At 37.0% G+C, this 14413-nt stretch overlaps 1 protein-coding gene across 25 annotated transcripts in view; it reads right to left on the reverse strand.

Moving 5' to 3' along the window:
* Positions 1-14413, reverse strand: part of cacna1a (calcium voltage-gated channel subunit alpha1 A) — a 194316-nt gene that overhangs the window by 103318 nt on the left and 76585 nt on the right. For all 25 annotated transcript variants that reach the window (XM_023959252.1, XM_023959258.1, XM_023959257.1 and 22 more), the window contains exons 5-10: positions 4126-4217; positions 3117-3269; positions 2643-2830; positions 1261-1364; positions 1066-1181; positions 944-988 (exon numbers count right to left, since the gene is read on the reverse strand). In XM_023959252.1, coding sequence (XP_023815020.1) covers positions 944-988; positions 1066-1181; positions 1261-1364; positions 2643-2830; positions 3117-3269; positions 4126-4217 — 698 coding nt within the window. The remainder of the gene's footprint in view (positions 1-943; positions 989-1065; positions 1182-1260; positions 1365-2642; positions 2831-3116; positions 3270-4125; positions 4218-14413) is intronic.

Consider the following 14413-nt stretch of genomic DNA (forward strand, 5'->3'; position numbering starts at 1 on the left):
GACCAAAACTCCCTGTTCCGCTCCATTCTAATGCAGATGACTTGCAGATGATTAGATCGTTTCTATCTTCTTTTTCCTCATCTGAACTGGCATCTGCCTATATGCCTGGAAAGCTCCAGTATTGTTTACTATTTTGGATGCACCTGTAATATAGGTTAGAGGCTGTAAGCTAGTGGAAGAGAGTGTAAACCGATTAATGACAGGAAGTGTGGCAGGCTTACTCTGCTGCAACAGTCCTGCCCACAACTCAAAGGTGAATTTCTAATGAACAACAAAATAAAAAATATATATTTTTTTTAATTTAGCCTAAAACAGCATGATAATAATAATTACAATATCACTCAGAACACTTTTAACCCTATAGCGATATAATTTTTTATGAAATTCTGATACTTTGGGCAACTTGGTTTTTGCTCACAACAATGTTTGTTTAAGATAAAAAAAAGAAAAAAAGCACGTTATTACTCACTGTCTCACATTTGATCCACACATTTTAACGTGGTGTAACTGTATTATAAAGAGTTAATTATTAATAAATTCTATTAATTCAGCAAATATTGAAACTACTCAACTATTGTTCATTAAAAAAATGAACAATAAATGAGTACTTATTATTCTCAATTTAAAGTTTATTAGGTAAACTTTTCCCACCAAAAGTGGGATTATTATTGAAACAGAGATTTTAAAATGAGCATGAAAAGCCTTTCCATTGCTTCAAGTGGAATGATGATGATCTACAGGACAGAAAACATGGATCAAGTCATATCTAAATAAGTATTTAAGGAATTTTTTGATTATTCTAATGAGATAAGAGTCTCAGAAATGTGGGAATCAAATATGATATAAATGGTTATATAAGGTTAAAATAGCCGGGTCTTGTAATGGGTCTTTAACTCTATTGGAAGTCTCCAAACCATATAGAGTATAAAATATGCCAGGTTACCATCAAAGTTTCCGGTTGTATTGTCCTCAGCCAGAATCACCTCCTCTGTATGAATAAAGTAACACAGTGTTAGACGCCTGAACTGTGTGTGTCAGGAGGCGGGTGTGTGTGAGCTCACTGACCTGCTTTGCAGATCCACTCGAGGTATCCATTGAGCTCTCGCTCAATCTGTTGCTGTCGCCTCAGCTTCAGAAACTCACTCCTGTTTTCCACTCGCTCTCTCTCTTTGGCAAATTCACTGTGGGGGAGATTTATGGAACGTTCTATTTGGCTGTACTCGTTCTCGCTGGTGTGTGCAGACAGGCTGAGAAGCATACCCTGAGAGGACACCCAGCACCAGGTTGAGCATGAAGAAGGAGCCGATGATGATGAGAGGGATGTAGTACATCCAGTTCCAGGCACTTCCCTCCACATCGTTGCTCTGCAAGAAGCAGACACCCTCATTACCGACCATACAGCACAGTTATAACGTGTGTAATCTGTTGCTTTAGGGATAACAATGACATTTAGGGCTCCTAACATCGCTAAACTCCTGCAAAAGAGATCTGCAGTGGCCTATTTTTTTAAAGCAACAGCGTGACCTGGAAGAGGAGTGATAATACAATACTTTTGCAGTATCGTAAAAATAAAAACTGAAACTGCCCAACTGCTGTATCATCTGCCTTACTAAGCTCAATCATCATCCAAGAAAGTAGTTTAATTATGTTTCTATCCCTCTTGTGAAGCTACGTTTACACTAAGCGGCAACTTTCAATAAAAAAATCGATGTAAATATGTGTTAACATGCGGTCCGGGCTTCCAAAATCAAAACTCTCGCATTCACACTTAGCTATTCAAGTATTTAAGTCAATTTTTCGGGCTCCCGCATTCAAAGCTCTCAAGCTCTCCCTTTGCTACGCAGGTTCCTGCAACCATTTTCTGTCTCTGAACACAAAACAAACAAAAGTCAATTTTTGAACTTTTACACTTAAAACTCTCGCATCTCAATGCCTCAACTCAGGCATTGCAACGCAAGCTTCCTCAGCCATTTTATTGTTCTATGAACAAATTTTGAATTTGGTAGTGACACTTGGATGGCGTTCCTTTTAATTCACGAAAGTGCTGATTCTTTGAAAATTGATCATGGCGATGAAATTAATAACTTGGGTTTGCGCCTGACCAGAATGATATGATATCAAGTCTTTCACACGTTGCAATAAAGCTGTGAAAAGAAAAGCTTGAAGCAAGATTCAAGAGAAAGAAAAAGAATAAGAAGCCCCTCCTTGCTTGTCCAGTGTGAACACCATGGGCTAAATGCACGTTCAAGTAGGCATCTAGCGCGTTCTTGAACACAACTCAAATGCCCAGTGGCTTAAAGCTGCTATCAGCTGATTCTCTGCTGCCAGAGTATTCATGCTTTATTACTGTCCAGGACAATATAATCAGCTAGTTCTCTATTAAAATTTCATTGGTTTCCCCTGACTGCTTGTGTGAGCATGGAAGTCAGCCTACATCCATCAAAAAGGTTTTTAAATATAGTCTGAGATGGACCAGAATAGAGAGTTGAAGGGAGGGAGGCGCAGAGGGAGGGAGGGTGACTCCACAAGAGCAGGATGGAAGTGGCGAAACAGGAGGTCAGAGGAATAAAAGCGTATAAATAAATAAAAAATCCACAAACTCCTATCTTGTTGGTCAGAGGAAGTGGCTCAAGATAACGTACATAGTAGAGCATGTCTGTCCATCCTTCCATGGTAATGCACTGGAAGACGGTAAGCACTGCAAACAGGATGTTGTCAAATTGCGTGATGCCATTGTTTGGTCCAAGCCAGCCGCTAAGACATTTCGTGCCGTTAGGACACAAACGGGACGGCAGCTTTTCACCACAAGGTCGTTTATCCACTATCTCCTCTGATCAGAGGAAAAACAGAGAAAAAGATCATTAAAAAAACAAAAAAAGTTAAATGACCATCATCTTTCTAATAGGAGGCTCACATTAGTAACAAAATACGGGAACTACTGCATGTGTGGTGCAACTATATAATGACTGCAACAACATAATAACCACAAACATCTATGACACAAAATGTTAAGAATGTACTTTTTAAAATCAATGCAGAGTGGTGTGTGCCACTCTTTAGTGTGTTGTGAGTGTGATGGGTAACAACAACAGGCTTCCGTGGCATGGTCTCCTCACTTGTAATTTCATCATAGCAGGTTTTGTGGAATTTTCCCATGTAGAACTCAAGGCCGATAATGGCAAACATGAGGATAGCCACAAACAACAGCAGTCCTATCTGGAGCAGGGGGATCATGGCCTTCATAATGGACTTGAGCACCACCTGCAGGCCTGGAGGACAAAACACTCATGAAAACTTCAAAATACAAAGAAGGAGCGAGAAATATATCCAAGCCTTTTCATTAAATGAACTTTATAGGAGATTGTTTTATTTTAAACTATTTAAGACAACAAATGAGCAACCAATGAATTAAATGTTTGTAGCAGCTACTGCCTCTCCTCTGTGTCAACTATGACTCTATAGGTCTTTAAAGACTCTCATTCATCCAGATTCCATCATAGTAGTAAGTTTAAAGGTTGTCATCTGGACGTGGTTTTTAAAATGAAGACAGGCTTTGTCAATTTTCTCAATACGAATTGACAAAGCCTTTTAGATAAGAGGGGAAACGTCTTCAACTTTAAAAACCAAGTCCGGATGAAAACCTTTAAACCTATTACTATGATATTACTCTGTAGATTCAGAAACCTAACTCCTTAAAGACCCACTCCTAAAAGAAATGTGTTTGAACATGTTCTTGTGGCACTTTCTGATGATGGTGGACATATATAATGAAAATTATGCTTAAAATTGCATTTCTGAGAGGGCTATTTCTTTATTCAAATCGTTGTGAATCAGGACCAGAAGGAAAACATGCAGTTTTGGAGATTTAGAAAACACACTGAGTAGGCCACAGGCTCCATTCTGATGCATCTACTTGCAGACAACTAGATCCATGAACATCCATAGGTTATTTGCTTTTGGCTACAGAAAATCATGATTAAAAGAACACCAGGAGCGCTTTTTAAATAGATCAAAAGATGATCAGACTATAATTGAAGATTTCAATTTTTTTTAAATCAAGTTAAGTTTAAAAAAACTTTCCTTCAAGTATCTGCATAGAAGACAAAATATTGAAATTATACTTACTGGGAATTCCAGACACCAGTTTTAGAGGTCGCAGCACTCTGACAGCTCGAAGTGTCCTCAGATCAAGCTGAGATCCCACGGATGACAAGATCCTTCAAAGACACGGAAAAAAAAAATTTCTACTGAGCACATCTAGTTAAAGGTTTGAAAGCTTTAGTACACACAGCTTGTTAAAAAAATGGAGAGGTAAGGTTAAATTACATCATTTATTGTCTTTACTAACGTCCCTAACAAAAAAAAGTTGCTTAAGTCTTTCAAACAGTCCTACAGGGCAAAACAAAAATCAGCAACAGCAGATTTGAGGAGCATGTTTGCCCTTAAAACAGGTAGGTTTGTAAAAGAAAAATCCACCGCAAAAACCACCAAACATTGTTTGGTATTAAAGAGCCAAACAAAAGTGTTGGTTTCAGTGATGTAAAAGCCGTCACAGTTCTGTACAAACTTTATTTACACGGCAAAAACGGAATATTAAGAAAGTAAAAAGACTTTAGTTTTAGTAAAGTTGTCTTATTTTCTCTCTTGCAAAAAAATAATGTGATTAATATAATCTTAGTCTGAGAAAACATGTCAGAATTCTTGTTAGGACCGTGTTTCGTACCCCATTGAGAGACTTTTTTTTTTTGCTTATTTAAAGAAAATCTGCCAATGGGATAAAAATGTATCACTAATATCTAAGGGGACTGTTTTTGCAGTGGACCAGACCCCACACTGAGCCATTTCAACACCAGGATAAAGCTTTGTCTGACATTTTATTGTAACAAATGTTTTTGTTGCTGTGATGAAAAACCTTAACGGCAAACACATTGAAGTGTGTAAATGTGCCATACGACATGTCTAAACTTAACAGATTCGTATCAAGACACATCACTGATTTTAATCAACACCTGGCTCAAAGTGCTGTCATGTCATGTGTCATGAACAACAAAAGAAGAGTGTCAGTGCTTTCAGGCTCCAGTAAATGCTTTGATGGTGATAAGATAAAATAAAGAAAAAAAGAAAAAAAAAATACAAGACCAATATACAAGATCAATAAATAATCAACCTCCATAATCCGCCAAAATTCAGTTCTTTTAACATTTGTTTTGCTCAAATGTTCCAATGAGTTTTAGTGGTTAAGCAGCACTGCAAGCAAAGCAAGCTCAAGCAAAGTCTTAAGTATGGTTGCCACGGGAAGAAAATTATTTTTGGCATATTCCCTTTTTGTCTAATGCTCATTTTGTTTCATTACACTTCTTCCCAAACCCCCTCCTCCATAACTTTTCAGGTTGGTTGTTAATTCCAGTAAGAGGTCATTAATCAAGAGACACGGCGCTGGCAGCCAACCCAGCCATTCCCTCAATGGCTTTTTAACTGCAACAGCTAAAGGCCGTCCAGCAGAAAACCCCCCCAAAAAAACACATCAGCAAAGAAAGGCAAACTACCCCAATGTGACAAGGCTTCTAAAAAATTATGCTGTTGCAATTAAATAACACCTAAACTGTCAGGGTTGCAAAGAGGGTCTTAAAATGAACCAGAGTTTGTTTCCACCGATAATCCGGAACAAATTCCTGGTCCGGGATCAGGAACCGATCTCGGACATATCTTTGGAGGTGGTCTCGGTTCATTTTTAATCAGACTGAGATTTGGTTCGCTTTGAGATTCCTCAGTCTGAATACAATCCATACTCGGAGCGGAACAACTGGACCAAAACGGCCACCATAGCCGGTGCTCATGTAATGTAAACAAATCACGAATGAAGAAACGGAAGAGCAGCGGACAAATTTAAAGCAATGCTTGTCATTTTAACAGACTGAATAAATGGTCCAACTGTTTATCTGTTAGAACGTTTATTTTAACACTGCTGAAAACACTTCTATCATGTGTTTATGTGTCTTGTAACGTGGCACACTCTCGACAGGCGCTGCTGTGATGCAGTGATGTCCGGTGAGGTTGATGGCTGGTGATGCGCTGACTCCTCTTGAGTCAGATTTACAATCGCAAGAACTGAATACTTCGCCATTCATACAACATCAGGTAACAGCATTTAAGATACACAAAAGAAGATATTTGTCCTACAGAGAATATTTCTTTTATAGACATGGATAGAAGACTTCTCTTGTATATAAATTAGTCATATATACTGTAAACAAATTAAAGTATACAGATGTGATCAGCACACATTTAATTTTGACCCTCAGTACCTATTTCTGGTATTTTTCCAACATCAAATTATGGTGCTTTAATCAGCGTTATTAAATGTTCTCTGTGAAAATGGTCATAAAATACTTCTTTTAGACCTAAAATTTAGTTTTCCATCGCTTACATATTTTTCCACTGAACTCCAAAAATTAAAAATTGAAAACCATATATGGCCTTACTTTTTGAGTCTGTGCGCCAATCCTTCTCCACAAAAAGCTCTATGATCTGTTGTAGAAGTCTTCCTTTTTTTCCTTAAGCTTAATTTATGGCCAATAAAGAAAGACGTCCTTAGTCTGTTCTGTCTCTACTTCACCAGTTTAGCTACAAAGTGGCTTTCAGCGAAAGTCTGCTCCCTGCTGGCTAGGCTTGCCAGCAGCCTTTTCTGCCTGCTTACAGCAACGCTCTTTTAACGTCCCAGTTAAAATTGAGCCCAGCAGTCAGACATGAGGCGAAGTGCTCCGGAGCCTCACCCGAAGTTTCCGTTCCCTATGTGATTGCGCGACACTCAAATTCTGTGATTTTAACCTGATAAACAGTGGAAAATGTGTTGAGTTAACTGAAAATGGATCTTTAACATGGATCAGTGTTGTGGATATTTCTCTAGATTTTCCATTTTTCATATACATTTTTCCTTTATTTGTACTAAAAATTACACACTTTTTTTTTTATAACTCGTGTTTATGTTCACTCTTCGGCCAAGTGGAAGAGTGTCTGCTAAGAAACTGGATACTGTGGCTTCAAAACCGTTGACTGTGTAAAAGAACTGGACTGAGTGACTTCTACCCCCTCGCGTAACAAATATGAAGTACCCGCTGGTTGTAAAAAGCTGAAATCCCATAGACTTCTATTGAGAAAAAACAGCTATTACTCAGTCATTATATTTGTCAGAATTACCATTCTTGCTCTTCTCAATCTTTTTAATATATTCTTACTAATTTTTATTAAAAAAAATCATGTAGAGCAAGTTATTCAAGTTGTAAACTGATCAATCGGGTGCATTAATAAAAGTAGATTGCGTCCAACGTTTAAAGCGTTTGATTGACATATTCTCCCGAGCCTGCTTTCAGTGGAAGGGGTGTGACCTTCCAACATCGTTACTCCTGATTGGAGAGAGTGGTTGCCATAGAAAAGTAGACTCAGACTGACACGGGCAGTCAGGCCAATCACGGCTTACTGACGTTGTTTCCAACATGGTGATAGACATCTCATAGAAAAATGACTACTAAATTGACTTTGTTTGGTTGGAACTGGAAGCAAGTAACTTTTTATGAAATATAGCATATTTGTAATGTAGAAAATACACGGGAGGGCCATATAGTTGCTCCACTCTAACAGTGTTACCCACAATTCATGTCCCATAAATGACGTAAGTTTCTTGATTTGGCTAAAAATGGCACAATCACAATTAGAAGAAGATTGGAGTGAGACTTTAAGGAGGTGGGCCCAAATGCTTATAACTCTGGTGTGTGCCAACTAATAGAACTTTGACTTATGGCCAGTAAAGGCCATAACTTGACTTTCTAACTTCCCATCTGTTAAGATTTCAGATACTTATTTAATCATAAGAATATTCTATTACATTTAAACTAAAAAGTATTTGAAAGGTCTGTGGAGTAAAGGTAAATAGTAGGAGCCTGTGCCATTAAAAAATAATGAGCCCCCTCAGATTCATTGAGTACAGTTTGAGCACACTGTCCTTTCATCGGTACTCTATGCAAAGGTCTGCATTGTTGCTTATTATTATCATCATTTTGAATAATATTCTTTACAAGAGTTCCAAACTTTTCAGCAGACAGCTTTTTTTTAATCAGCTTGTTCCAGTCTGACAGTTTGTGTTTTAAATGCTGCTGAGCAAGCATTACTATACTCTTCCTCAAAACCCTCTACGAAGATGCTTCATGTTGCTGCAAACCTGTAAGACCGAAATTTCCCAAGATTTCTTTTGAATCCTAAACATCTTCTGCGTCATTTTTTCAAAATTAATTCTTTCTTCAGCCGTTTTAATTTTTGTGTTTTACAAACTGCTCAAGAGACATATTTCCTTGTTAAACTTCTAAATAAATAAAAAAAAGACACAGCCTTAACATTAAGCTGTTAAAAACGACAACAGCCCCTTCTTGCCAAAACAGTTCAGAGCTTCAGGATGCAGTCACCCCTATCAGCCGAGCTTCGACACATTTCTTCTGTACAGCCAGTAGATGGAGCAGCAAGTATGCAGCCATTTGTTAAAAAGATGTACACTACATTACCAGAAGTATTCACTCACCTGCCTTGACTAACACATGAACAGAAGTGCCGTCCCATTCCTAACAGTTTCAAGTCTTCTGATAAAAGCTGTCCACATTAAGAGGAGTGTGTTTATAGGAATCTTTGACCATTCTTCCAAAAGCACAACAGTGAGGTCACACATTGATGTTGGTCAAGAAGGCCTGGCTCACAGTCTCCGCTCTTTGCATTGCACTTTGTGATGTGTGGCTTGGATGCAGCTGCTGGGCCATGGAAACCGATCCCATGAAGCTCTCTGCGTACTGTACTTGGGCTAATCTGAAGGTCACATGAAGTTTGGAGCTCTGTAGCAATTAACTGTGTGCTTCAGCAACCGCTTCAGCATCTGCTTCCCCCTCTCTGTCAGTTTATGTGGTCTCCCACTTCATAGCTGAGTTGCTGTTGTTCCCAAACTCTTTCATTAAGTTATGACAGTTGACTGTGGAATATTTAGGAGCGAGGACATTTTACAACTGAATTCGTTGTACAGGTGGCATCCTAGTCACTGAGCTCCTGAGAGCGGCCCATCCTTTCACAAATGTTAGTAAAAACAGTCTGCATGCCTGAGTGCTTGATTTTATGTACCTGTGGCCAGGCCAAATGATTAGGACACCTGATTCTGATTATTTGGATGGGTGAGAAAATACTTTTGGTAATATAGTGATTGATTTCTACAGCAAATTTTAGACAGGTTATGCTTGCTCATTTAAAGAAACCACAAAATGTTCTGACCACAGCTTTCGGGTGGATTTCAAAGGCAAAGAGATTAGTCAAGTTTACCATGTCAAGGTCTGTTGTTTCATGCAATCGTTGCAGAATTGATTTTGTACTAGGGATGGGAATAGAAGCCCCATGAAGCTTTCCTAGGGGTTCATGTAATTGTGCCGGAAAAATGAACCAACCATTCAGGGCTTTGAAACCACACAGAACAGCGGCATCTGGTGGCGGACTGGACATATATCATACGCTTCCACTAAGCTCCATGTAACACTTCAATGTGGAAATGATAATGAAAAAAAGTAAAACAAAAAAATGTTGTTAATGATGATAAAAAACAACGTAAAACAACACAACGAGTTACGTTTTCTGTGAGAAGTGCTTGACACAGCAAAACACACATCACATGAACATAGTAAATAAAGCAAATAAAGAAAGCAAATAAAAAAAAACTTGTTAAGAACTGGTCTTCAACCCGGGATCTCTGGATGCAGAGGAATTGATTATTCCACTAAGCTATCTCTACCACTACAATCACATCTTGCCATCATATGTTGATAGAAGTATTTTCCTTATAAACAATGTTAATGGTGAATTGCATTATTAGGAGAAACCGAGTTGAAACGATCCTAAGATCCCACAGTACTTTATTTTTACCAGGAGCCATGGTAAAGTGCAATAAACTGTTGCTGATTTCAATACAGGGGACACAATAAAACTTGTCGGGAAACGTTTGGGATTCATTTGTATTTATAGAGAATAGCGCACCCAACTGTTCAAACACAAGCGACATCTGAACACTGGTTCGACCAAACGAAGCATTTGGCGCTTCATACGTCATCAACCACGTGATCTGCGCTAGTTGACACACGCCTCGAAACATTGTGCTGAACCACTCTGTTTCATGAAGGTGAAACAAGCGCCGGAGCGTCCATATCAAACGGGCCACCTATTTTGTACCATTTATTTTGCTTGCATATTCAGAAAGTAAAATAGTAAATTCAATGAGGCAATTGAAAAATTTAGCAACAAACAAATGGCTCCCTCTTATGAACACATGTTTCTACCATCCAGCTCCACTGCCTTTTTTACCGCTCTTTCCTTCACCTCAAACTTTATTTATAGTTTCTGTGCTGTTGACGCTTTAATTGCAGTTCTATCACTTAAAATCTCTTTCTCAGTTAGGCCCTGAAATAATTTCTCAGTTGTACTTCATCTGCTTAGATAAAAAATACTTCAATCTATTCAATACTCAGTTTGAAATTTTAATGGATGTATTCATTTTATGTTTTGGTAAAATATATACATAATGAAGTATATGAATACGTTATAAAAAATATTGGTTTCTTAAAAACTGCTCTGAAACCCCAAAATACACATAAAAAATATTTATACAATGGGAAATATAGATACATTTTGTGTTATTTAAGTGACTGAGCATAATTTTTTCTAATCAAACTGTCCAATAGAACATGATTGCATCAAAATTTAGAAAAAATATAGCTGTCCTCAGCAACTTCTTAAAGCATACGCTCTTTGACATACTGTTAAATCTTTTAATGCTCATTCTGAACCACTTACATATAAACTCACTCACATACATACTTTCTATCCCTTAGTATGGAAACAGACGATTCTAAAAGATGAAGATGAAATTGCTTTAACAATTGAAAAAAAAAAAAAAAATCTTTAATGCACCAGATATAAGGTTAAATTTAAGTAAATGCATTTTTTCATGAAACTACTTAAACTGACTTTAAAAATCAGAAATACAATGTTTTTGAGACAATTTTATTCAAATAATAAAATCAAAATTAATTAAACTACTTAGTTTAATTATTCTAAATTTGTAATCAAAGCTCAACAAAAGTGAATCTAAAAGCAATTTTTGGTTACTGTGAGATTTTCAATTTTTGGTAGAATTTATTTGATTTATTTGAAGTTTTTTCAGAGTTGACCATAGTTCTGTCTATGTGGCTTATTCTGCTGCTACTCCAAATAAGTTGATCAAAACCAAATCAATCAAGTATTCTGTTTTCCCCCAAACTAAAGAAAAACCTCGTAATATCAAGAATGTAATCTACCCATCCAAAGAATTAAAAAGGCTACGGTTTAATATTAATGATTATATGTGGACAGTTTGTGAAAGTAAAAATAAAATGCAGCATTTATTAATTTTTTTTATGTCCCCAAAGACAAATATTTTGGACAAAAATAAACAATTAGCTGGCAAATATGGTCACATAATTACCAACATTTTATCTTGACAATATCTTCTTTGGTCTAATAATTAAAAACAAAATATAACAAAACACTATTCTATGCCTCATTCAACTTGCATACATATTAATGTACATGTCCCCCCCCCAATTTAAAATAGTTATTAGTGTATTAAAAATATAATTAAAATGATTGAAACTGCTGAAGGAGCCAAAAAGGTTGTTTTCTCTCTTATTTTTTACTTTTTCTTTCCTCACTTGATTTAAACTATTTTAATTAGTTGTTCTTTTTTATTATGTCATTCATTTTTTTTGTTTTAACTATTTCATTACATTATTTGTTCAAATATTTTATATTAAACTATGTTTGGTAAGGTTACAACTGTTGGATTTAAAAAAAGAAGCACAGAAGGAAAAATCACTTTTGTTGAAAAGGAAGCAGGTAACTTTTAATGCTGCAATTAGCGGAGAATTACAGGAAGTTCCACCGTAAACAGGACGTGAATGTTAGACAGAAGTAATAGTAATTTAGAACGCACTTCAAAATGACAAAATATTTTCAAATATTTCCGCTTCATTTAACCACTTTTTAAAAATTGCTTTGAATCATTTAATCTCTGTGAGTGTTGAAAGATAGAGTCATGGTTTTCCAGCCTAAAAGTCATAAAGACCACCAAACCCAACAAAAGAAAAACCCAAAATATGAATAATTGATAAATTAGAAGTTATTAATCATCCATTATTTATTACTTCCTGATTTGATTGAAAGTCTAACTTTAACCCATTTCAATATTACATCCACCATTTTTGCAGTTGATTAAAACATAAAATAATGGACTCCCATTGAACAACTACTGATGGTTTGCTCAGATATTAAGAATAATAAAGAAAGGGAGAAAAAAAACCCAAAAATTATTAAACAATTGTAGTTAAACAGGAAATACGCAAAATAGCGAGTTTGAGGATAAAAAAAATTAAATGATTACAATCAAACTTATAAATTGAATTTATGGAACATATTAATGTGAACACGCATTTATTTTATTATCAGTGAACTTTACATCTCATGACGGCAGGTGAGGAAGATGACAGGTGAAGCACTGCCCGTCACCTGACTCTCCACAGACCACACATCCCTGCTTTAAATGTATTTTAACCAGGAACTAAAAGCTCCTGAACTGATCCCAAACAAATTATGTCTGTCCAACTAACAATTTGGCCTGCAAATTACAAATAAAAAACGCCTTACTGAGCTGGAAACCTCCCAGTCTGAGAGGGAAAATGTATGTAAGTATGAGTGAAAACATTTGTATGTGAGTGGTTCATAATGAAATATGACTTGTAGGGCCGCTCAAAGCCTTTCATACCAGCTTTGCGCTGTTATGCAACAATCGGCTTTGTGCCAGTATGCAACCAATACGCACCAATATGCAACACACTGCTATACATACATAAAGTGTTGCAAGATAGCGCAAACCCACTGTTATCCCAACAGAATCAGACGATTTATGTTGATTGCATAAGCACTTCACTGATGCGCAGTGTTCATATCAGCGCAGCTACAGAATCTGCTGAAATTACAATTGCGTAAACAGTTGAAGACTTTCGGAAGTTGAAAGACTATCAACACTGAAGCTAAGGTCCTGGTGTTAAAAGGTTAAGAAAAAAAAGAACTAATCACATAGAACATCCTAAAATCAACTAGATTTAGATTTTGGAAAGTTAATATGAAGCAACCAGTTTCAGGATGACAGCTTCAAATACCTACATGTAGATCAAAGTCCTCTTCTAAAAGTGTAGTGTGAAGCAAACACAACCAAAGGTGTGGCATTTATTAGCATTTCAAGTCCAGGCTAACGGTCAACCGCAAAAGTAGAAAGTCCCTCTGTGATTCTCCTTTCCTAATTGTAAACCTTTTCCTGCTTGCATCCATTTTTCTTAATCTTTTGTCTATTACTCGTGAGTTTAAACACGTAATCCTCCATTTAGAAAATGATGCTTAACAATATTAAAGAATAACTGGACGGCAGCATTTGACTTGCTACCACTAATTCAATTATTATTTAGCAGCGGTGTCATATTCTCTGGGATAACCAGCTCTCTGTGCCTTGCTCACCTAGTGTGTTTCTAATGCGCATTTTTAGCGGACAAAAAAGACCAAATGGGTCACAAACTGGCATCATTGTAATCAGACAGCTGGCGAGAAATAAGAAAATGAAGTAATTAAAAATGAAGTGTCTTTTATGACAACAGAAAGACTGAAACAGTGAAGCGCATGTGTCAGCTGCAGCTCCAGTCAGTGTCTGAGGCACAGGGGAGGCACGAGCTGCCGGTGCCTACCCTGCTGCTATGTTGTGTATTGGAACAGGAAATTATAGATTTGCTATTTTCTACCAAAGAAATGTTGAAAACCCACACAGAAAAAGTAATCATAAAAAAAGACGTCTTAAAAATAATATTTGTGTATATATTTGATTTGATTTATGTGTTTTTACGCTATATTTTGTAGGTGAGGCTGACTCTATTTCACTGATAGCAGGCCTGCGCCTAATACACTGGAGTGTTTGCTAATTAAATACAGACTGAAAGAAAAAAATACATCGTCACCTGAGAGTCAGAGCATGGGGAAGAGGAAGCAGATTGAAAAAGAGTGATAGTCCTGAGTGTCAAACTGTGAGATTCAACTGCTGAGAGGCACAGTGAAGTCCCAGAGAGACACAGAAGCAGACAGACGGAGAGGCGCTGTAGAGAAATAGAAGGAATGTTTTCTCTGCAGTGGGAGTAAGTGTTTTGTTGGTGATGGCAGAGGCTGTCACTGCTGGGATATACCTAGAAAACAACTCAAAAAGAGACACAAACACATTTGAGACCATGATGCCAACAGTCGCTAACCCTGCAGAACGCAGAAC

Source organism: Oryzias latipes, chromosome 1 (genome assembly GCF_002234675.1).
Source record: "Oryzias latipes chromosome 1, ASM223467v1".
Taxonomy (NCBI): domain Eukaryota; kingdom Metazoa; phylum Chordata; class Actinopteri; order Beloniformes; family Adrianichthyidae; genus Oryzias; species Oryzias latipes.